The 23,619-nt window shown below is 34.9% G+C and overlaps 1 protein-coding gene across 1 annotated transcript; it reads right to left on the bottom strand.

Moving 5' to 3' along the window:
• Positions 1-12,559: 12,559 nt before the first annotated feature.
• ssp3 (short spindle 3) lies at positions 12,560-23,554 on the bottom strand. Its single transcript, XM_065359940.1, has 21 exons — positions 23,240-23,554; positions 22,975-23,133; positions 22,767-22,892; positions 22,570-22,676; positions 22,336-22,482; positions 19,307-22,264; positions 19,013-19,225; positions 18,750-18,866; positions 18,512-18,621; positions 18,180-18,387; positions 17,772-17,995; positions 17,482-17,683; positions 17,282-17,394; positions 17,077-17,200; positions 15,559-15,622; positions 15,302-15,434; positions 13,984-14,112; positions 13,645-13,876; positions 13,387-13,539; positions 13,123-13,293; positions 12,560-13,053 (listed from the first exon to the last, which is right to left on the bottom strand). Exons 2-21 carry the CDS (start codon positions 23,087-23,089, stop codon positions 12,982-12,984), a joined length of 5,718 nt encoding a protein of 1,905 aa, XP_065216012.1. The 5' UTR covers positions 23,090-23,133; positions 23,240-23,554; the 3' UTR covers positions 12,560-12,981.
• Positions 23,555-23,619: the final 65 nt, after the last annotated feature.

Here is a 23,619-nt window from a genome sequence, read left to right as displayed (position 1 = left end):
TGCGGCAGGTGCATCTCTAATTGAAGAAGCTGCCTGCGCTCATCCTCGTCCTCTAGGGTTTGTACGGCTGAGGTTGAACTGCAGATGATGATCTTGCTCGGCCTCGAGTATCAGGATGTTCTCGGGTATCAGGACATTTCTGTCTTGATTTCCCAAGATATGGTAAAGAATTGCAGAGATAGCCGGTGCAGATGTCGCAAACACTGTACAGTTTAAGACCATACTCATCAGGCTTGACTTTAGGTAGGTTTTGAACATACAGTTCTCACAATAGCCCAACATAGTTTTGTCGGCTGTTAAATACTGAGATGGAGAATAATTTGCGGTGCACTTCATGATGAAGTGGTCCCATATGTGTCCTGTCTGACTGTAGAGGATTTGTCTTGTTTGGTTTGAATTGCAAAGTCGTCAAAACGTAGGCATCTCAGCAGGAATACAAACCAGTTTCAGCTCATTGCAAGCCTAAACATTGGTGGCCCATAGATACGAGATCACAGGTCTGTGGTGCTTTGGCATGAGCTTTTAAGGATGGCTGAGTAATACAACAAGCGAAACAGGGCTTTGATTTCAACTATATCTGTATTATTCCAACACCTCCTATAAAAGAAGGCCTGTGCACTACCTCCAAGAAGTCTACGTGATGTAGACAAAGGAGGTGATTACTGTTGCATTGTCTTATGGGATATTGCCCAATTTCTTAGTTTTTCTTGAATAATTTTTGAAAGGTTAATGCTACAGATTTGAATTAAAAACCAGCTTGTAAAGGAAAAAAAGTAGATCATTTTACATTCTTCAAACACCTATGTGCTCAATCAAAATTTTGAAAATTGAAAATTTGATCGAGCACATAGGTATTTGAAACATGAAAAATGATCTACTCTTTGTCCTCTACAAGCTGGGTTTTAATTCAAATCTGTAGCATTGACTATTCAAAAATTATTCAAGAAAAACTCAGAAATTGGGCAATCTCCTATAAGACAATGAAGCCGCAATCACCTCCAGTTGTGACGTCAGAAAACCAGTGCTCTGGCCTTCTTGTATGAGGTGTTGATTATTCGCGTGTTTTTTTCTTTTAATTCGGTTATGGTTTCTTATTTCACAAGCTCGAGCAATTTTTTTGTTTGTGTACTTGACCATGGTTCTGATCATATTGTTTGTAACAAAAAGTAGAAAATGCTTCAACAGGGTGACTGCTGTGTCCATTAGTTCATTAACTGAGTACCTCACAGTATTAGGATTTTAGCTGGTTGCTGCATTTCGCCTACAACAACTGGAGCTGGAGACCATTGTTGTCCGTTTCTCAATGCCAAGATTTCTGGTAGGATAACTTCTTGTTCGATTTCGTTGGCATCTTGTCTCAATCTCATCATCACTGTCATTGATGGTAGGAGCATTACATTCCCCTGACTCACTTGCAACATCATTGTTACATTGTTCTGAATGATGAATATTTGTCTTCTGTATCAGACATGTTTAATTTTTAATATCAGCATTAGGTATTAAAAAAAAACTTTGCATCATGTTGGGTACCTACTTACTTTTATATCCATGGAAATTGTAAATTGAAACGTTAAATTCGTTCGTTTCAGGTTCTATACTCCTCTAAGAGAAGAAAAATTACATTGTAGTGCCATTTTTGGCACGTTGTGGTTTTTTTTGGTGGTCTACACAAGATTAATCATAATTAGGTACAAATTATGCAATTAAAACCAAATCTGCCGATTAATATAGCACACAACAATAAAATATAAACTAGGTATAGTAATGAATAATTAATAAACAAGTTGATTTTCAATTGAAATTATTATTTATAACATTGGTACATTTTTGATTTTGCTAGTTATCACTTTTATCATTTGTATTGAAAATTTTCGACAGGTTTCAACCACTGTGTTGATGGCCAACAGGTGCTGAGATGAACAAAATTTTGAAAAGAGCGAGAGCGCTCTCATAAATTCAGCGACAGAATGACAAACTATATTATCTTATCTGAAATAGTTGGTTTATGCCAAACTTGGTCCCTTTTTTTTTACCATTGAGTTGAACCCCCATGACTTCTATGGACATGAGGGTGCTTATTAACGTCACCATATTGCAGTGAAACGTGGAGCGAGACATGTTCATGAATATATCGAAGTTTCCAATGGAGATTATGAATCACTTCATGAAAATTAGGTAGGTATTTTGGTATGAAAGATGAGGTGCTAGTGTGTAGACCCATATTTCAGCAAACTAGACACATTCAGCATTATTTTAAGCTACTTAGCATCAAATTTCAGTGAACCCTGCCTTTTTGAGAGAGGTTTGAAGTGTTTGTTTACATTAGATTTTGAAAATGATGATGAATATTTTCATGTGTTTGAGGGTCTCTGACTCTCTGATGAGTAATTTTGGTTTTGAGTTTGACGCCCATTTGACACCCAATGAATGTCAAAAACACCATTCCAATGAAACAAAACTCGAAATTTGAACAAAAAAATCGAATGTATACAAACTATAAACCAACACTTCAAACCCCTCTCAAAAAGGCATGTTTCATTGAAATTTGATGATGAATAGCTTAAAATGATGCTTAATGTGTCTAGTTTGCTGAAATTAGGGCCCAGACCCTAAATTTTGGCTTCGTTTTAGAAATATAAGCAATTTTAGCACTTCATCTTTCATACCAAAATACCTAATTTTCATTTCAACCTTTCTATATTAAATAATTGAGATTTTAACATAAAACTTACATAATTTTGTAGAATGAACTACCTATCAGGATTCCAAAAATGTATGATATCTTCAAGATTTATTCATTAAATGAATAAATTTCCTCTTTCGCATTAGTAAAATTGTACAAAATTACAACGAAAGTTTCTTGGTATCGCACCTCCCTTCCCAATAATTTATTGCTTAGCAAAAATGAACCAGTGCTGCCTTCATTGAAAATGTAGGGAACTTTTTATTCACTTTTGTAATGTTAAGGTTGCCATAATTATTTGAATTTATTTACTCATTTCATAAATCAAAACAAATAGAAGTAAAATTCAAATATTCAATTTTTGAAAAAATCGAAATTTTATTATTCTTATACAAATATCTACTCAACTCCTTCAATTTTTGGATTACATAGTTGAAGCACATAAATAAATGTGTATGTTTTATGAAAGTTAATTCAGAACTGTTTTTTTTTTTTTACCAGACCAAAGTTACATAAAAAAGACAAAAATTGAAAAATTATAAAAATCGGCCAAAATAAAGGATTTTATTACTTACCTTTAAAGTCCCATAGCCCCTTCAATTTCAATGATAGACTACTTGTACACATAACACATTTTGTTTGTCTTGCTGAGTACTATGTGTTTTGGGTATAATTTGAATGATTCAAACATTTCCTTATTTTTGATGAATACTACAAAATTAGTATCTAAATTTCTAGTTTTGCGACGAATGTAGCGCCTTCAATTCACAAGATAGGCAACTTATCATAAGACGTTTTTTGTTTGTATCGCCGAGTACTACATCACTACATGTTGGCCTTCCAATCGAAGTTGGGACACCCTGTATAATTTGGCAGCTCTTTCTTGCTTGTTCAGAGATACATCCTCCAATTTTGTGTACTACCTACGTATGTTTTATCATGGCATGTACCATCTCATGTATAAATGCAGTGTAGTATTCTCTGACAGAAAACCCCCAGAGAGCATCCTGAAAATCGTCTCTGGACATGAATTTGATCTTGAATTTTCTAGTGGTGCTAATATTTAGCAATTACTCCATTAGCGTTAGTAAGTTTGGAATCTAGTATGTAATTTAGCTTTCAATATACCAACCCAAAAGACAACATTTCAAGAGTGGGTTCTTTTTCAATTTTTCTTATTTTCTGGTGGATTAAGACGTATGGAATACTTGATCTTGCTCTTCGGTAGTAACGGTCAAATGAAGTGGTACAGTCCACCGTCCAACTCTACCTATGTATACCTTATCAGACAAAAGCCCTCGAGCGTCTTTTTTATTTCTTCAATTTGAAATAAGTAATCTGGGAAGAAATATGAGAACTGCACCGGATTCATTGAATCATTGTTACTTTTTCTTTTTTTTGTGCTGGTGCTGGTACAGATCTTTGTACTCGTATGTACCGATAGTGGTAAGGGTCAAGTGTTACAGTCTACCAATTCTATTTATGTATCTATCAGATAAAAGCCCTCGAGCATCTTTTTCATTTCTTCAATTTGAAGTAATCTATAGGAAGAAATACGAGAACTGCTCTGGATGCATTTTTTTTCCGACTCTGCTTTTATGGCAACGTTTGTGTTCATTGTTGTTGTCACTTTCACACTTGATCTGGAACTAAGCAACCAGGTAGTTCAGAACTGGTAGTTGCGTTGTTTGCTGCTAGTGATGGCTGTTAGCCCTGCGCTGCTGGCCTGTGCTTAGTTGTATGCATTTCACTGTGGATATGGATGTATATGTACATAGGATAACTTCAGGTACATAGCTTTAAGCTATGATCTTATAATTATCCTAAGCTTTTACCTCAGGATCATGATGTTGAAAACTTATTAAATGAATCATATGAATATTCACATTAAATACTTTCATGTGGGAGCTTCCCATCCCATATTTCATCGTGTATAAATAATAAATGAAAAATATTTGTGGGTGTGATTTGCATAAGTTGGTGCAAAAATCATCTGCCAAAATTCAACTATATATAGGTACTCGAGGAGACGCCAAAAAACATTTCATGACTGGTGGCCTATCCTGCGAATTGAAGGAGCTACGTGCTAAGCAAAACTCAAATTAACTCATTTTGAAAATATCATCATAAATAAAACACCCAAAAGGAAACGTTTGAATCATTTAAAATTATGCCCATAACCCACATAGGTACTACTCGAATGGACGAAAAAAAATGTTATTATGACAAATAGCCTATCTTCAAAATTGAAGGGACAAACTTGATTCAAAATTTCAAAATTTGTCATGCGCTAGATTTTAAAAATTTTGAATTTTAAGATTGTGTTTGCGCCTTCCATTTTGAAGATAGGCAATTTGTCATCATGATAATTATTGTGTATGCCCACTCCAGTATTTTGGTTCGTGAGTATTTTTGAATGATTCAAACATTTCCTTATTTTTGATGATCTTTTCAAAATTGGTACATTTTTTTGAGTTTTGCGAAGTGTTTAGCTCCTTTAAATCACAAGATAGGCAACCAATCAGAAAAACGTTTTTTTGTTAGTCTCCTTGAACATTCTAGATATCTACAGTTGAATTTTGGCCGGCGATTCTCGGAACACCCTGTATTACTTATTACATAGTTGCATTCGTATGTTAAATTTTTCTTTACAGTTTCTTAGTTATTGTTCGCCTCCTGCGTCTTTGCTTCTAAGATTGCTAGATTTTATTTTATTTAACTATGATGTTATTTTTATTCTATTAAGAACATTGTGAAACGAACTTGTGTTTTAATTATAAAAAATCATGAATTAAATCATCATCTACTACTTGTAATTTTATTTCTCTTTCAGACTTGAGTCAGTTTTCATTTGTAGGGGAGGGGGTCTGGGGTACAAAGTTGGGACAATTTGGCGGAAAAAAGTTGGGAAAATTGTAGTAAAGCCCTCGGTTGCATGTTACGTTACCTATATTGTTGAGACTTCTTAAAATGGAACTGAAATTATAATAGAACTAGCATAAACAATAAACATTTTTGAACCGTACAGAGGTTGATCGAAAGAGCAGGCAAAAATTCATCACCTGTCAAAATTTTAAGTGCTGAAATGCCATTTTCCATTTATGGTGAATTTTCAAATATCAAATTTTGGCCAAAATGTGAGAAAAAAAATCAAAATTTTACCAAATTGACCTAGAAAGCTGAAATTTGGGATATACTCTATTTTCGAACTGCCAAATCGATTGGAAACGGTTTCAAAACGTTCTGAGTAGTTCTGGAGCCTCCAGCAGATTTTTGAAACTCGGTATTCCCACAAAATTTCATTAAACTGAGGTGGAGAGTCGAAATTCATTCTTCAAACTAATTTCAATACGCTACGAAGTGGACTGCTGGTGGATTTCAAGTCGTTTTGGAGCCTCCAGCGACTTTTTGAAAGGTCGTATGACGTTTTTTTTTTGGAAAATTGAAATTTCCTAAAAGTAGCTGGAAGCTTCAAAACCATTTGAAACCACCATATGTATAGTCTGCGAAGTAAATTTCAGCTTGCTAACTCCATTTGATAAATTAATGTTGGGGAAATTTCAAGTTTCAAAAATCTACTGGAGGCTCCATGGCGGCCATTTTGATTGACAGGTCAGCCGAAATCGCAGATTCTGCGTTTCAACATAGGACTTGCACGAAATTTTTCAAACTTTACAAAGGTAGATCGAAAGAGCAGGCAAAAATTCATCACCTGTCAAAATTTCAAGTGCTAAAGTGCGTTTTTCGATTTTTGGTGAATTTTTAAAAATCGAATTTAGGCCAAAAATGAGGAAAAAATCAAAATTTCACCAAATTGACCAAGAAAGCTGAAAGGGTATAGGAGGATTAGGTACGGTTTTGGGCCCAGAAATGGATTTCGACGAAATTCACACCAAAGGTTACCCATGATGAGAAGATACGCTCAAAAAATTTTCAGACCCCCAGACCTTTTTTCAGGGGGGGGAGGGGCCAAAATGTGTTTTTTAAACTTTATTTTCCAGTGTTTCGCCAAAAGTAGATAAAAATTTCGCGTTTTTTTGTATCGATTCTTAAGGGTAAGGGGAAGCCCCTGAAATTTTTTCAAAATTTTTCGGACCATTTTTCACCAAACTGTGGCTTTTTGAAAATTTTGAGCGGCCATTTTGTAAAGAAGTTGCGGAGGTACAGTCGCCATTTTTTTTCCTAAAATACGTTATTTAGTCAAGATTATACTATAAAAGTTTCAACGAGTTTGAGTTGGTGCAACACTGTCAAAAAAAATAAAAACTGACCACGCGTCATATTTGCCGGGGGTTGGGCATGATAGTCCACGGCGCTATCGTGGGAAGTTACGTAGCGTTCGCGCGCGTTACTGTCGTTCGTGGTTGTCTCATAGTCCAGTCAAATAGGGGGGAAAAATGGGTGAACCACATACTCGTTATTCCGATCAAATATTTTTTGGTGAATATTGTCAGAAATGTCAACCCCCTCCCTTCATATATACCCCTCGAAATGGCGTTTTTTCGTCTTATTTCATGTTTTTTAACAATGAAAATTGCGAGGAACAATTTTCTAAACATGTTTTTTGGATGTATTTACGACCCCTCAATATCATATATTTTTTCGAAATTTTTGTTTTGGCAGGTCCGTCATGGTGAAAATTTGAAAAAACGAGTCATAGAGGGGGTAAAATGAGTATTTTGGAAGAATTAACTATTAATGAGTGAGGTGTCTTTTCCGCATGATTCGATACCACTAAGCACGAATATGACGTCAGATTTTCTGCTGCACTCATCAAGCCCCCCCCCCCCAAGTGTCTTCACTCCTTCAGCCTCCTCCTCAATTTTTAATATTTTTGAAATATAGTTATTTTGATGATATTGGTGTTTTCATATGTTTCAAACCTACGGAGCACAAATTTTATGTCAGATTTTGTTTTGCACCTACCTGGCCTCTCCAGGGCCTCAGTCCCCTCCTCAATTTCTACTGTTTTTTAAACGGAACTACTTTTATAATATTTGTGTAGTTTTCAAGTGAACCGAACTACCTGAATGGAAATACAAACGTCAGATTTCGTTTTACTCGCACCCAGCCCCTCCGGAGCTTCTACAGGGGCCGGGTAAGTGTAAAACAAAATCTGACGCAACATTTGCGCTTGGGAGGTTCGAACGACACCAGTATCATAACGTCATTATGAGGGGGTAAATATGAAGGGAGGGGGTTGAAATTTCTTATGGGTACACCCCTTACAAATGTTTACAACGTACTTAAAAATGAGAAAAATCGGTTCACATGGGGCTGAGAAAATAATTTTTATTCCATTCCAGAAAAAGGGTGTTTTTCAAAAATGGGATGAGGGGGTCTGGAGATCTGAAACTTTCAATGCGGAAGTTCCTCGTTAAGTACCTTTACCTACCTAGTACCTACCTACCTAACATGCAAATATCAATCCAAAAGCTCACAGAGCCCATTTCTAAAAATTACGTCACTTCGAGGGATCGTAGCGTCACCCCCTTGGGGCTAGGGAGTTGTTTGATAGATCATTCGATAGGTATTTGAGAGGACATAAAATGATCACAAAGCTCATTCGACTCGAAAGTTGATATTTTAGAAGTTTTTAACGAAAATCTGATTTTGAAGTGGTGTGATCCACTGTGGGAGGGGTCGGGGGGATTTTAATATGTTGTTCACCACACTACTCTTGACAATATTCACCAAAAAATATTTGATCGGAATAACGAGTATGTGGTTCACCCATTTCCCCCCCCCCCCTATTTGACTGGACTATGAGACAACCACGAACGACAGTAACGCGCGCGAACGCTACGTAACTTCCCACGATAGCGCCGTGGACTATCATGCCCAACCCCCGGCAAATATGACGCGTGGTCAGTTTTTATTTTTTTTGACAGTGTTGCACCAACTCAAACTCGTTGAAACTTTTATGGTATAATCTTGACTAAATAACGTATTTTAGGAAAAAAAATGGCGACTGTACCTCCGCAACTTCTTTACAAAATGGCCGCTCAAAATTTTCAAAACGCCACAGTTTGGTGAAAAATGGTCCGAAAAATTTTGAAAAAATTTCAGGGGCTTCCCCTTACCCTTAAGAATCGATACAAAAAAACGCGAAATTTTTATCTACTTTTGGCGAAACACTGGAAAATAAAGTTTAAAAAACACATTTTGGCCCCTCCCCCCCTGAAAAAAAGGTCTGGGGGTCTGAAAATTTTTTGAGCGTATCTTCTCATCATGGGTAACCTTTGGTGTGAATTTCGTCGAAATCCATTTCTGGGCCCAAAACCGTACCTAATCCTCCTATACCCTTTGGGATATACCCTATTTTCGACATGCCAAATCGATTGGAAACGGTTTCAACCCGTTTTTAGCAGTTCTGGAGCCTCCAGCAGATTTTTGAAACTCGAAATTCCCACAAAATTCCATCAAATTGGAGTTGTAAAACTGAAATTTATTCTAAAAACTAATTTCAATACGCTACGAAGTACTAAAGGGGAATTTCAAGTCGTTTTGGAGCCTCCAGCGACTTTTTGAAAATTCCTAAAGCCTGCAGCAGATTTTTGAAACTTTAAATTTTCACAAAATTTCATCAAATGGAGGTGGAAAGCTGAAATTTACTCTACACTCCAATTTTAACACCCTCTGAAAACGACTTCTGGTGGATTGCAAGTCATTTTGGAGCCTCCGGTGACTTTTTTGAAAATTACTGGAGCCTCCAGTAGATTTTTGAAACTTGAAATTTCCCCAACATTAATTTATCAAATGGAGTTGGCAAGCTGAAATTTACATCGCAGACTGTATGGTGGTTTCAAATGGTTTTGAAGCTTCCAGCTACTTTTAGGAAATTTCAATTTTCCAAAAAAAACGTCATACGACCTTTCAAAAAGTCGCTGGAGGCTCCAAAACGACTTGAAATCCACCAACAGTCCACTTCGTAGCGTATTGAAATTAGTTTGAATAATGAATTTCGACTCTCCACCTCAGTTTGATGAAATTTTGTGAAAATTTAAAGTTTCAAAAATCTGCTGGAAGCTCCAGTAATTTTCAAAAAAGTCGCTGGAGGCTCTAAAATAACTTGAACAAACCTGAAGTCGTTGTCAGAGGGTGTTAAAATTGGAGTGTAGAGTAAATTTCAGCTTTCCATCTCCATTTGATGAAATTTTGTGAAAATTTAAAGTTTCAAAAATCTGCTGGAGGCTTCAGGAATTTTCAAAAAGTCGCTGGAGGCTCCAAAACGACTTGAAATTCACCTGCAGTACTTCGTAGCGTATTGAAATTAGTTTTTAGAATAAATTTTAGCTTTACAACTCCAATTTGATGGAATTTTATGGGAATTTCGAGTTTCAAAAATCTGCTGGAGGCTCCAGTAATCTTCAAAAAAGTCGCTGGAGGCTCTAAAATGACTTGAACCCACCTGAAGTCGTCTGCAGAGGGTGTTAAAATTGGAGTGTAGAGTAAATTTCAGCTTTCCATCTCCATTTGATGAATGTTTCAAAAATCTGCTGGAGACTCCAGAAATTTTCAAAAAAGTAGCTGGAAGCTCTAAAATATCTTGAACCAACCTCAAGTCGTTGTCAGAGGGTGTTAAAATTGGAGTGTAGAGTAAATTTCTGCTATCCATCTCCATTTGATGAACTTTTGTGAAAATTTAAAGTTTCAAAAATCTGCTGGAGGTTTCAGGAATTTTCAAAAAGTCGGTGGAGGCTCCAAAACGACTTGAAATTCACCTGCAGTACTTCGTAGCGTATTGAAACTAGTTTTCAGAATAAATTTCAGCTTTACAATTCCAATTTGATGGAATTTTGTGGGAATTTCGAGTATCAAAAATCTGCTGGAGGCTCCAGAACTGCTCAAAACGGGTTTAAACCGTTTTCAATCGATTTGGCATGTTGAAAATAGGGTATATCCCAAATTTCATCCTTCTTGGTCAATTTGGTAAAATTTTGATTTTTTCCTTATTTTTGGCCTAAATTTGATTTTCAAAAATTCACCAATAATCGAAAAACGCAATTTAGCACTTGAAATTTTGACAGGTGATGAATTTTTGCCTGCTCATTTCCCTTTAAGGAAAAAGTTGTCCCGGAGGATCGGCAGGGGGGTGCAATTGATCCTTATACGGGCTCCCTGACTATTATTGTGAAATTAAAATATGTACCAAAATTTGGTAAAAAATTACAATATTTGAGCAAAATGAGATGGGAAAAATTTGTCAAGGGAAGCAAAAAAAACATTGAAATTTGAAGGAGGGTTGATTAAGAATTGCTGCAAAATTGTATAAAATTTCGCAAAAAGCAATAAAAAAAACTTCCAAACTGATAAAAATTTATCGAAAATTGTATAAAAACTCATAAAAATTTCTTAAAACTTCACAATGTTGTTTAAAAGTTAAAATATATGGATTGAGAATAAATTTCGTCAAAAATAGTAAAAATTGGTTCAAGTAACAAACATTTTTCTGAAAATTGAAAGAACGTTGATTGAATATTGGTAAAATAAAATTAAATAAAATTTTCATAAATAAAATAGAAATTAAAACCTCTAAAATTGGCTAAAAAATTACAAGACAAATTGAAAATGTTGATCAAAATTTTGAAACGTAGCCCAAAATTTTCAAATTTTTTAAGAATCCATGAAGATAGAAAAATTTCAAACGAATAAAAACAAACGAAATATTGCACAGCAAAACTCAAAATACAAATAGACAACGTGAAAATGGTTTGAAAATGACCAAAAATAGATCGAACTTCATAAAGAGTGAAGGTAAAAAACATTGCCAAGTATTCAAATCAAGCAACTCCAAAAAAAAAAAAAAAAAAAAATGCTTAAATCACGCTCTGTTCTGAACATCGAATGATTCGTATTATATCAAAAAAGAAAATTATAAATTTCCATCACACTTTCACCAAAGTATACCATACTTATTTCTGGTACAATTATTTCAAAAAGTAAAAACCACGTTGAAAAATTAAAACTCCGATTCCGCGACTACCTTTTTTTTTCTTTGAACTTTCAGCAATCTCCGTTCATCTGTTTCGTCGAGTGTAAAAAAAAGCTAAATGAATCGTAAATAATTTCGACTTGGAACGCATTCGTGTATGAATAATGAATAAATGAACGCAACCCTTGAATAATTTGCAAGAAGTCTTTTTTTTTCTCTCCTGAACTCTGAACTCTTGGGTTTTGCGAATATGAAAGCCATAAAACATCAAATTGCAACAATTTCAACTCATCGTTTAAAGTTTTGAAAAGTAAAGATGCACGAGGTCGAGTAGAGTCTGTACACTTTTGGTTATTTTTATCCTCCCTTCGAAAAACGTAATAATATTTTGAATAAAAGTCGTCTATAGCTCATTAACTCGTTTCGTGAAGCAGAAACAAGTGCAAAGGAATACATTGTTAGGTGCTTAAATCATTTCAAAATACTTTCTGAAGAAAGAGAGCATTTTTGAGAAAATCGAAATGTTCTGCTTAGGATCCCAGAATAGGTGGATTTTATTTTCAGTTGAAAAAATGCGATTATTGAAAAAATATTTCAATTTTGTTAAAAATAACGTAAATTTTTAAAAAATTACAAAAAAAATTAATTTTTCAAAAATTACAAAAAAATTAATTTTTTAAAAAATAACAAAAAAAATTTTTTTTTAAATTACAAAAAAAAATTGGGTAAGTACCTTAAATTTTGATTATGAAGGCATTTCAACATTATCTCCAAAAATAAACTTTTCGTAAAATTCCGCCAACTTCCAAAGTCAGAATTTCTTCCTCATAAAAATAAAAAATCATTTTTTTTCAGCGGTGCCAAACCCATTTATCTACCCCCCCCCCCCCCCTTTACCTAAATATTCCATCACCATAAAAACGTAAACCAACATTAATAACTTCTTAGTATGAAATTCTTTTTATTGAATGCACATTTGCATTAGGTACATATCTAAAATTAGACACGATACAATATTCATCTAATAAAATTCACGAAGTACAAAAAGGTTTACATACGAGCAGATTTAGTATCACGAAAGTAAATTAAGGCGAAAGAAAAAAAAAGGGTTAAAAAAGCATCTAAAAAATGAACGTAAAAAAAGGAACGACGGATTCGATCGCAGTTTCTAATAAAACCAAAACGTAGAACAAGTGACGAAAGACGATGAGAAAAATAAAGGAATGTTAGTACGTAATTTGAAAATTGAAGGAAAAAAAAATAATAAAATAGAACAAATAAAACTATAATAACAAGTAAAACATTCGAGACTAGTAGGAATTAGTAGAGAAGAGATTTAATTGAGATTATATTCGACGATTTATCAATTCGTTTGTAGTAATTTTATCAGTGGAATATTTTTAGATTCTTGAGCGTTTTGAAAATCTTCCAGTAACTGGAATATAAAAATAGAAAGTGAGATATGTGAAGAGAGACTAAAGACCGATTGAATGATTAAAATTACCTGGTAGGAGACTTCTTGATCGAGTATAGTGCGATTTTGTGGATTACCAACGCAGCAGGCTAGCAAAGTAGGGAATAATATCTTGACTAAGGCTGGATTGCTGAAGTAGGCGAATGGTAAACTGGACAGCTGTTGCAGTACGGTAGGTGTTGAACCGGATTGGAGTATGAGCTTTGGAAAAAAGATATTTAGATTAATTAATGTGATTTGTGTATTTTAAATAGGTAGAAAAAAAATGAAAAATAATTTCCAAGAAGTAGGTACCTGATTATCTGTATGATGAATAGCGAAAAATCCAATAAACTCGATGACTTGATGAAGTAGATCTTTACAGCTATCATTTTGAGCGCAATATCTGAGTAAATAACTAATAATGTGTCGAACTTGCAACGATATTCCTTCAGCTCCCAATATATTCTACGCAAACAATACGAAATTGAATTTAAAATGATGAAAAATTGAGCCACTATTCGTCATGTGTAGAGAGGCTATAAAGATGGAAATGAAAAAAAGAACGGATACCTGGAAGAATTTCAAATTAAGCTCGGCGACTTTACTGAACAATTTCAAGGTGGCGATTATAACGTTGACCACGTCTGGTCTAAGGACGGCTGAAACGGTCGAATTATCATTGGACATGCTGTCTTGATGCAGTAACATGGCGTACAGCATTGAAACGGCGCCTACTAGTTCGGTGGCTTTTAATGTGGCCATTAATTGCGTACAGTCTTCTTTATTAGTGATGTTACCTCGTCTGAAAATGAGCCACAGAAACACATACGTGAAATATTAATCAAACAGAATTACAGACTGTGCTATAATAAAAAGTTGCTAACTAGTTGGCATTTTCTTTAGGCATACCTTGTTTCAACCAGCTGCGTTAGTAATTCCATGCAGTGTAACAAGAAGTACGAGTCGGCCGATTTATTATCATGAACACTGCTACAGTATACAGCTAATTTATCCACGATTCCGGTACAAACTACGTAACTGAAAATAAAACACATCGAAGTCAATTTTTAAGAAATTTTAAATAATAAATCAGGCGTTTCATCGAAAATTTTGACTTATTTTGATGAAAATGCAGCAACCCTCACCTAATGTCGATTTTTAAAAAAAAAATTAAATTAAACTAAAGTAAAATTTCCTAATTTTTTCACATTTTTCCAATTTTCAAAAAAAATGGGGTTTGGTATTTTATTTTTCCTATTAATTTGGGGCCAAATGAGTTCGAATCTGGTGTCAATTTTTGGCACTTGTTGCTCCTTAATTGAAAACAGATTATTTTTCTTTTAAAAAACGTGATTTTCACGAAAATAGCGAGTCAAATCAGTTAAATAATATTATTAAAAAATAAAATTTTTGAAAAAAAAATTATTCTCAACTTTCGGTTCAAAAATTGATCATGTTCAAGGGAAACACTCGTTTCTAGATGAAATTTTGTCGATGTAAATGAAATCCTCCCCAGCCAAAGCGTTGACTCGATTTGTGACACATCCCCCCCCCCTCCACTGCATGAACAAGTCTCTTAAATTTTTTGATTTTTTTTTCAGTTTTCAAAAAAAAAAAAATCAAAATTAGGATATTTTATGACTAATTTTAGGTCGCTGAGTCTAGATTAGGTTTCAATTTTTAACGTTCGTCACTTCTTCAGTCATTAAAAAAAAATTTAAAAAAATGGTTTTTCAAAGAAATTTAAATTTTTTCATGGGGCTCAATTTGGACATTTTTTTGAGTTCGATGATTTCAAATTATCCAGAAGACTCGGTGAAAAATCACTTTTCCAAAAAAAAAAGTTTCAGCATAGTTTTGAGCCCAAACTCTCACAGAAGTTTTTTGATTTTTTTTTTCAATTTTTGAGAAAAGACGAGATAAAAGCGTTTCATTTCTAATTTTAGAGGTGGCTGAGTCCAAATCCAGTATCTATTTTCAGCGTTTGTCGCTCCTTTATTGATAATAGACCTTTTTAGAAAATTTCAATCAATCATGGCCCCTAGGAAATTTTGAAATTGGGCTAAAAATTGAAAAAGACTTTTTTGGAACTTGTTCAAAATTCTATGTACAACATGATTGAATTATGTTATTATTTAATTTGATTTATATTTTCAATTAGAATTCGATGAAGCAACACCCAATTCAAAAACTGAGTAGGTCTACAAATCCACATTATAATAAATACCTGACTACGTCTTGTAAATGAGCCGAAACTATTTCCAAGTCGCAATCGCTTCCACCGCCATCTTGGTAATCGTGATTCGAAGTCAACGATGTGATGATCGATAGCACATTCGAACACACGTTCATCAAAACATCTAGAACCAAAAAAAAGGATTATAAGACCATACAAACACATTGAAATTTGTCAATACATTAAAAGGGCTCAGTCGTCCCTGTTTAGGGTGATTCACTTAATAATCGTGTAAAATATGAAATTACCGGCTACTGTATCCGCTTTATAAACCACCATTCCATTTCTATCGTCGCTGTTTGGCATTATGAGCTGAAATGTGAAAAAAAGGCCAGTATAAGTTTTGCGTAAATATTTCACACGTACAAGGATCAAGCACTTGAAGAAACCAACTTTGATTTTAATAATTAAAAATAAATTTTTTAAAAAAATAATGCAGATTTCAAAATTTTTGAGTTCAAAATATTGATTTTTATAAGTTTTTTAATTTTTATTACATTTTTGAAAAAAAAAATTATAATTAGGGCTTCTAAAATCTTAATTTTTGTATTTTTTTGAATTTTCACTCAAATTTTGAGAATTTATTTTTTTTTAAATTCAAATTCTGAAAATTTTGATTTTTTGATTTTTCTTTTTAAATTTAAATCACCAAATTTTTGGACATTTTTTGTCTTTTTAATTTATACCTATTCACAAAATTTCGATTTTTCTTAATTTTTTCAATTTTGATAACATTTTTTGTAAACTTGACAATTTTTTAAAAATTTAAATAGGTAGTCAAAATTTTGATTTTACCTATTTTTTTAATTTTTACTGAATTTTGAGGATTTTTCTAAAAATTCAAATCAAAGAGATTGATTTTTTCAATTTTTACCAAATTTTTGAAAATTTATTTTTTTAAAATTTGGATTACCGAAATTCTGATTTTTATATTTTACAATTAGGGCTCCCAAGATAATGATTTCTTATTTTTTTTTTAATTACCAAGAAACTTGATTTTTCCGATTTTTTCAATTTTCATATATGAATTTCTGAAAATTCAGTTTTCAAAATTGAAATTCCAAAATTTTAATTTACTTAATTTTTTTAGTTTTAATTAGATTTTTGAATTTATTTTTTTAGAATTTACGCTACTAAAATTTCGATTTTCCCAAGTTTTCAAATTGTTATTAAGTAAAGAAACTTTTGAGATTTTTTCAAACATTTAAATCACTAAAAGCTTGATTTTTTCTGTTTTCATTACATTTTTGAGAATTGACTTCTTCAAAATTTGGATTGCCAAAATTTCGATTTTTCTAATCCTTTTTGAGTAGGTAAGTATTAAATTATTCAGAATTTTTTTCTTTTCAATTTCTATTACCAAAATTGTGATTTTTTTCAATTTTGATCACATTTTTGTGAACTTGCCAATTTTTTAAAAACTTAAACAGCCAAAATTATTAATTTCACTCATTTTTTCAATTTTTATAAAATTTTGAAGGTTTTTTTTTTCAATTGAAAAAAGTGATCAACAAATTTTTTGCATTAGAAAAAAATTCAGAACCTCTCCACATTTTCAAAAAATTTAGTTACGACAAAAATCCAGTTTATGGTGCTACTTTTTATACCTCTTTACCGATTTCGTTTCTTTATTTCCTCAAGACATTCTACTTGGATATTTTTTAGATCATCAAAAACACCCACATAAAATGTAAGCTTTTATTAAAATCGAAGACTAAATACCTCAAATGCTTCAAGCAGTACAGTCTTCTTAAGTAAGTACTTACGTTCAAACGATTCAAAAGGAAATCCAAAATCTGAATCAGGTTATTCGACAATAAAACGTACAAGCAATTTTCAACATTTTGATTACACGCAACAGCGAACAAATTGGATGCTACAATGAAACACCTGCAACACGATTCATCAATGGAATTTGAAAATAAATAATCGTACAGTTTCTTACTTCGTGACAAAATAATAATTACTTACTTGAGTGGCAAATAAGGGCTCATATTTTTCGGTAAATCGAGGGCTAAATTATAAACTTTCGATAACATTCCGAAACCATCGAATTCTTTGAACATACGTTGATCATCAGCGTGCTAATAACAAATGAAAAGAGCAAAAAAATTATTCATCAATTAGACTCGTGAAATAAAAATATCTAAAATGCTCAATCAAAAACTTACACTTTTTTCCAAAATACGAATTATCTCGAATAAATTTCTCTCCAGGATGGTAACAGCATTATTCGGCCAGACTCCGTTACCTTGAGTGCTGAGTAATTTTTCTATTTCTTTGATGGATTTTAATATTCTACCCTTATTCGATGAGTCGACTTTCTTGCACTTGTCTTTTTTCGTCGAAATATTCTTCAAATATTCTTCACTCCTACAAAACAACATCACCAAACAATATGTGAATATAACAGCATAAATGGGGTGAGAAAATACTCCAGCAGCGTTCAGTGACTCGTTACCTATTGGATAATCGATGTCGTATTTTTTTGCAACGTTTACGTAGTGTATTTTGCCTTTCTTTTTCGCGGCTTCTTTTTTTATGTAAGACATCAGCTGGGGCGTTGGTGATGATGGAGCATTCGTTGAATTTGACGTTAGCTTCGAACTGTTCGCGATATTTCTTTACAGCTTCTTGGTGGCTTCTTCCTTTCAAATGGCTGAGTAGGAATACTTCGGAGTCGATCTGTTGGATAAATTATCGAATTAATTGAGAATCAGATACCACAAAATTTTTTTGGGGTGAACCAGAAGGTATCTCATTTTTCGAAGGAACAAAAAAAATTACATAAAATTTTTTTTTGATTTAAAATTTTTTTTCAAAAATTGGGTAATTTTTTGCACATTAGGTATTTTTTGCATTTGCTTACCACAACATTACAAACTGAACACAATTTATTAATTTGATACGGCGTCAATCGAGGAGTTCCGATCTCGATAGCTTTTTGACGAATCAACTCGATATTTTCTTCGTGACGTCGAGCCGAATTTTCTTGTTTCTGTTGGATTTTTTTCTGCAACTCTTCCGCGTTGGCGATTTGAGCAGCTTGTAAAGCTAATAGACGATCTTCTCGATCCCTGGAACATGACAGAGTCCACAATTACTACCTTATTTTTACATTTGTGAGTAAATGTTCGTCTAATCGAACTTTTTCTCCACACAACGATAAGAAAATTGAAATAAAATATTGGTTTTAATTACCTAGCCTTTTCTCTGGCTATTTTAATTCGTTCGCGTTCTTTTTCTTGAACTTCGCGATCAATTCTTTCTTCTCGTTTTCTCATTTTTTCTCTAAGCTCTTCGGCTTTTTCCTGAATGAAAACGTCAACAAATTGAATAATTTTAATACGAATGGGACTTCGTAGAAGGAATCGAAATACAAACAGACTCCATAAAAATAGATTAAAAATTCGTACAGTTTTGTTCTAAATTTTCTCACCTGTCTTTCGGCTTCGATAGCTTTCCTCCTCTCTTCTACGGCCGCTTCTTTGGCAGCTTTTTCTTCCTGACGTCTCTGTCTGTCTTCCAAAATACTCTGCAATCTATTTTCTTGTTCCTGGAACGAATTCGAATCGAAATAAATAAAAACTTACACGAATTGTAAAATTGAAATTGAGAAAGATATCTCGAAGACTATCGTCACTTGGTCTCATTCTTAAATAACCCCCTCCCCTTCTCCCAATTTACAATACAATAACGTACCTGACACAAAGCGTAAAAATCGTGCCGTTTGTTCTGAGCTTCCAGTTCGTTGATGAAAGCGATTTCTCTTTGCTTTTTAGCTTCATCGTGAGCTTTCTCTTGAATATTTTTCAAATGCAGATTTCGATTTTCTTCGGCTTTCTTCAACTTCTGATCTAATTTTTCTCTACGTTCGTTCGTTAACTGAGCTTGCATAGCTTTTACTTCGGCCACCTGTACAAATAAACAAAAACAACGAAAATAAACACCTCCTAAGGCTGAATTCGCAAGGGAAAAAATGAACTCGACGTTTACCTTGTTCAATAATTCTCTAACTTTGGCCGATTTATCTCTTTGCAGCTGTTCTCGATTCTGTTTAGCTTTAGCTTGCCTGGCTTTATGTTGCAAAATAGTGCTATCGGGACTGGTACGTTTTCGCGAAGGAGAAAGGAATCTCTGATGTAATTCGTTAGCTCGGCCGGGGGCTCTACTGACCAGATCTTCGAACTGTTTCAACGTGGTGAAATTCTTGACGAATTTTAGACATTTACCACTCGGATCACGAATCAGAAGTTCCTCTAGTTTATCCAAAGTATCAGTTCGTTCAGCCCATGACAAATTGGTCAATATGTGATCGTATTTCTCTTCCAGTACAGCTCGTCTGGTTAGATTATTATTATTACACAAGTCTACAATTTCTGGATCAACTTCTGTGCTGTCTGAATCGGCATCTATGTCTATTTCTGTATCTGCGTCGCCATCGGTCTCTAAATCGGTATCTTTTTGTAACTCGTTGATTTCGTTCTGGAGACTGATTTCTTTCTCGTGTAGTTCTTTGCTTTTACGTAAAGATTCTTCGTCGTCTGATAGGTCTTCGTTCGAGGTGGGTTCTTTATCGTGTTTATTGGGGCTATTATTGATCGAGGTGGTATTTTTGTTTTCTTTTGTGGCTCCTTTAAGTTTACGACTATCTTTTTCGTTGGGTTTCTTTTTCTTCGGTTGGATTGTGGTGAAAATAGCTGTATTACTAATGATCGGTCGTTCCTTTCGTAAATTGTAATTATTGTAGTTAGTAACACGAACTGATTGGTTGACAACTTCGTCGGTTTGTTGTTCTTTTTCGTTCGATTTATCCGAGACTGGATTATGTTCTCGGTTTCCGTTACTGTTGTTACTATTGTGGCTGTTGTTTCGATTACGATGTTTGTTATGACTTTTTATCTCGAGAGCTGATTTAGATTTGCCATCGATATTATGATTCGGTTGTTGCTGACGTGGGACGTTTTTCTCTTTAGTATTAGCTCCGGCAGAGGCAACGTTGCCTGCTTCTTCATCTTCCAGAACGAGTATTGGAAGCGATGTGGACGAACTAGGTTCGTTGAAACGATTATTCACATCGAATGATTTACTCTTAGCGTTGAATGAGTTCGGAACCGATCGTCTGGATTTACCGATTACCGTCTCCCATCCATCGATATCTTTGGAGCTGCGTCTATGGCGAGGCGAATCGTTCTCGTTCGATCTAGCTGCCTTATCTTTGGGTGGAGCGCTTCTGCATGCATTTGCGGCGGCGGCTCGATTTCCACCGTTGGTGGATTTCAAATCGATCGAGGTTTTGCTTCGAGTAATATTATTCGAGTATTTGCCATGAGCAGTACGTTTGAAACCGTCTTGGAACGAATTCGATTTCGTTGCGGGCATTGAATGGTTATTATGCGAATTGAACGAACGCCATTTTTCAGCTGGGCCGTCTTTTTTGGCAGTGATTGGTTTATTAGCTGCGGGTAAAGGTGTAGTGGTTGAGGGGACGGTTGGATGTTTCCCTTCGTTCTTATCCACGTCACTTTTAACGGAATTGTTCGTAGCTGGGTCAGTTTTAGGCTTCGGTGTTGATAAAGTAGTCGTTGGACGACGTTCTGGGGCACCAATGGTTCGATTTTGAGGATCAGTCTGACGACCCCTGGGTCCATTTCGTGTCATCGGAGCTCCACCGTTGACGACGACGACGTTACGAGTATTCTTTCTCATCGTATCGTATTTTCTTCCCGTAGGGTTCGTAATTACACCAGTGTTGGGATGTTTCTCGCCAACGATAGCATTATTTAGAACGGTGGAAATTCGACTATCGGATTTAGCTGCAGGTTTCGGGGCTGTTTTTGCCACTACGACGATCGGTTTCGTGACAGGTGGTTTACTGGCGGTGGTACTAGGTCCAGTGACGACTCCGGTCGAGGCACTGGGAGTGGTGCTAGGTCCAGTGACGACTGCAGTCGTGACACTGGCAGTGGTGCTGGGTCCAGTGACGACTCCGGTCGTAGCGCTGATCGAGACAGGCTCTTTCGGTATTCCAGCACTAGCATTATTACATTTATCAGTTGGCTCGACTTTTGGAACATTTTCAGGCACCTTAGTCTCGTTAGAAGGTTGAGAAGTGACAGTAACAGGAGCTTCGGTAATTGGAACTCGTTCATTTATAACATGTAACGAATGAACGGAAGAAGCTAACGGAGGTACCGACGAAAGAACGAGACTGGAGACTGCACCTTCGTCGTTATCATTCTTAACACATTCCGCACTCAGATACGGTTTCTCTTGAACGACAATTTTTTTACTACTAGCTCCAGTATCGAAAACAGGATCAGATTGACTTCGTGGAATTTTACTCTTGATAATAACAGGATCGTTGAACACGGTAGCAGTTTTCGGTTCGTTAGTCGTAGGTGATTTGATATCGGCGACTGGTAGTTTCCGGCGAGGACAAAATACAGGAGCAGCGACATTAAAACCTGGAGCTACTTTACGAGGCGATCCAATCGTCGGACCACGTTTGGCCGCCGGTAACGATGAAACCGACGCAGATGTAGTCTTCGTCTCGCAAGTGTTCGTACCAGGAATGCTTCGACCCATTTTCTTTGCGTATAGCGCACTTCCAGCAGGCATTTTCCGGCCGATATTCGGCAGCTGCTTTTTCACCGCTGAAGAGGCTGGATCGTCATCTGTCTGCGATGAGTTCTCCACCAGAGTTCCGTTATTCGCTAATGAGTCTTTGATGACCGGAGCTACGGGTTTTTCACATTCGACAGCTTCTTCGACGGATCGGTTTTCTGTCAGGACGCTATTCGTACGTGTGTTCGATTCTACACCAGCGTTGAACGATTTAGGCGATAAATGTTCGATTGCTTCGGCTGTAGATAGAGGGTTTTTACTCAACTCGAATAGTAATTTTCGACAAGCGACTCCGTTGAACGTGGGTTGATGATTATTGCGAATAAGCTGTAAAATAACGGAATGAAAATATTTGTATTGAGGAAGATTAGAGAAAGTTGGAATATGAAAACTCGTACTTTCAAAGGAGATGATTTTCTAACTTCCCAAGCAAGCGAATTCGGCCGCTGCGGTCCTGGTGTATTTTCGTATTCCCATTCTACTCGAAACCATTCGGTTAGATTGTGAAAATCTCTCGTGTAGTTTTCCAATACCAGAATAACCTCCTGTAGCAATAACACAAAAAATTCCAAAAATTTCAAAAAAGAAAATTATTCACATTCGAGGAATTTTCCTACTCTGACCAAACTTACTTTACATTCCGAGATACTTTCGTCCATCTCGCAGGTTTGATACAATTCGTCGACAGCATGTTGCAAGTTTTTAAATAGAAAGGCCCAATATCGCGCTTTCAAGTCGTCTAAATCAAAACATAACGAATTTATAAAAATCGAGAAATCACACAATAAAAATACACGAGTACAAAAAAGAAGTAAAAATAGACACAAACCGGATTTTTTATCTCTTCCCAGCGAAGCGGATCGAGTTTTTCCTTTCATGTTCGGCAAACCAGATGTTTTCAGCGAATTACTCAAACTGGGTGATCTACGTAAATTTCTATGGGCAACGCCACGATCTGAAAATGCATTTGAAAAAATTATTCAGTCAAGACAGACGATAGAAAAGTCGATGCCATTCATCTTTTTAGCATTACTCACCAATATCACTAGCTGTAGATTGAATCGAGCTGACCGAATTTAACGACATGTTTTCGACATTAGAAGGACACTGAACGTTCTCTGGAACAGATCCTGAGGACGAAGACGACGCCATCGTAGGAATGTATACTGTTATTTCACGATGTAATGAAACTAAAGCTGTAAAAATAGGTAATATTAATACAAGAATGTTGAAAATGTGGGCAGAAATGCAGCTTAACAAATACTGGACATGGAACCTCAGTCCTTGATTTTGAATACTTACTTCATTGATAAGTTCACATTGTAAATTATCAATCGTTTATGCTACGGTTAAAATGAACAATTTAATGCTTTAGGAGAATGAAAATTAATAATTTAGAACAAAAATTCCGACCACAGATACGGTAATTTTACTTAAACGATGAAGTTTGCAACAGCCCAACAGGGCATACGAAACGCTAGATTAGAGAACTAATGAATTTACATGCATCAAAATTCAATCGAAATTTAGAATCAGCTTTAATAATACTTTCCAAACACGAGTACGCGAAATTTGAAACATTTTTTTCAATTTTTATTAATTTTTTATCAAAATTTTAATTATGTCAATAAAAAACTTGTTCAATTTCACAGATAAATGAGATTGATCAACAACGTTGCGCA

Source organism: Planococcus citri, chromosome 4, assembly GCF_950023065.1.
Source record: "Planococcus citri chromosome 4, ihPlaCitr1.1, whole genome shotgun sequence".
Lineage (NCBI taxonomy): Eukaryota > Metazoa > Arthropoda > Insecta > Hemiptera > Pseudococcidae > Planococcus > Planococcus citri.
Note: the sequence above shows the minus strand (reverse complement) of the source record. Positions and strands in the feature narration are given on the sequence as shown.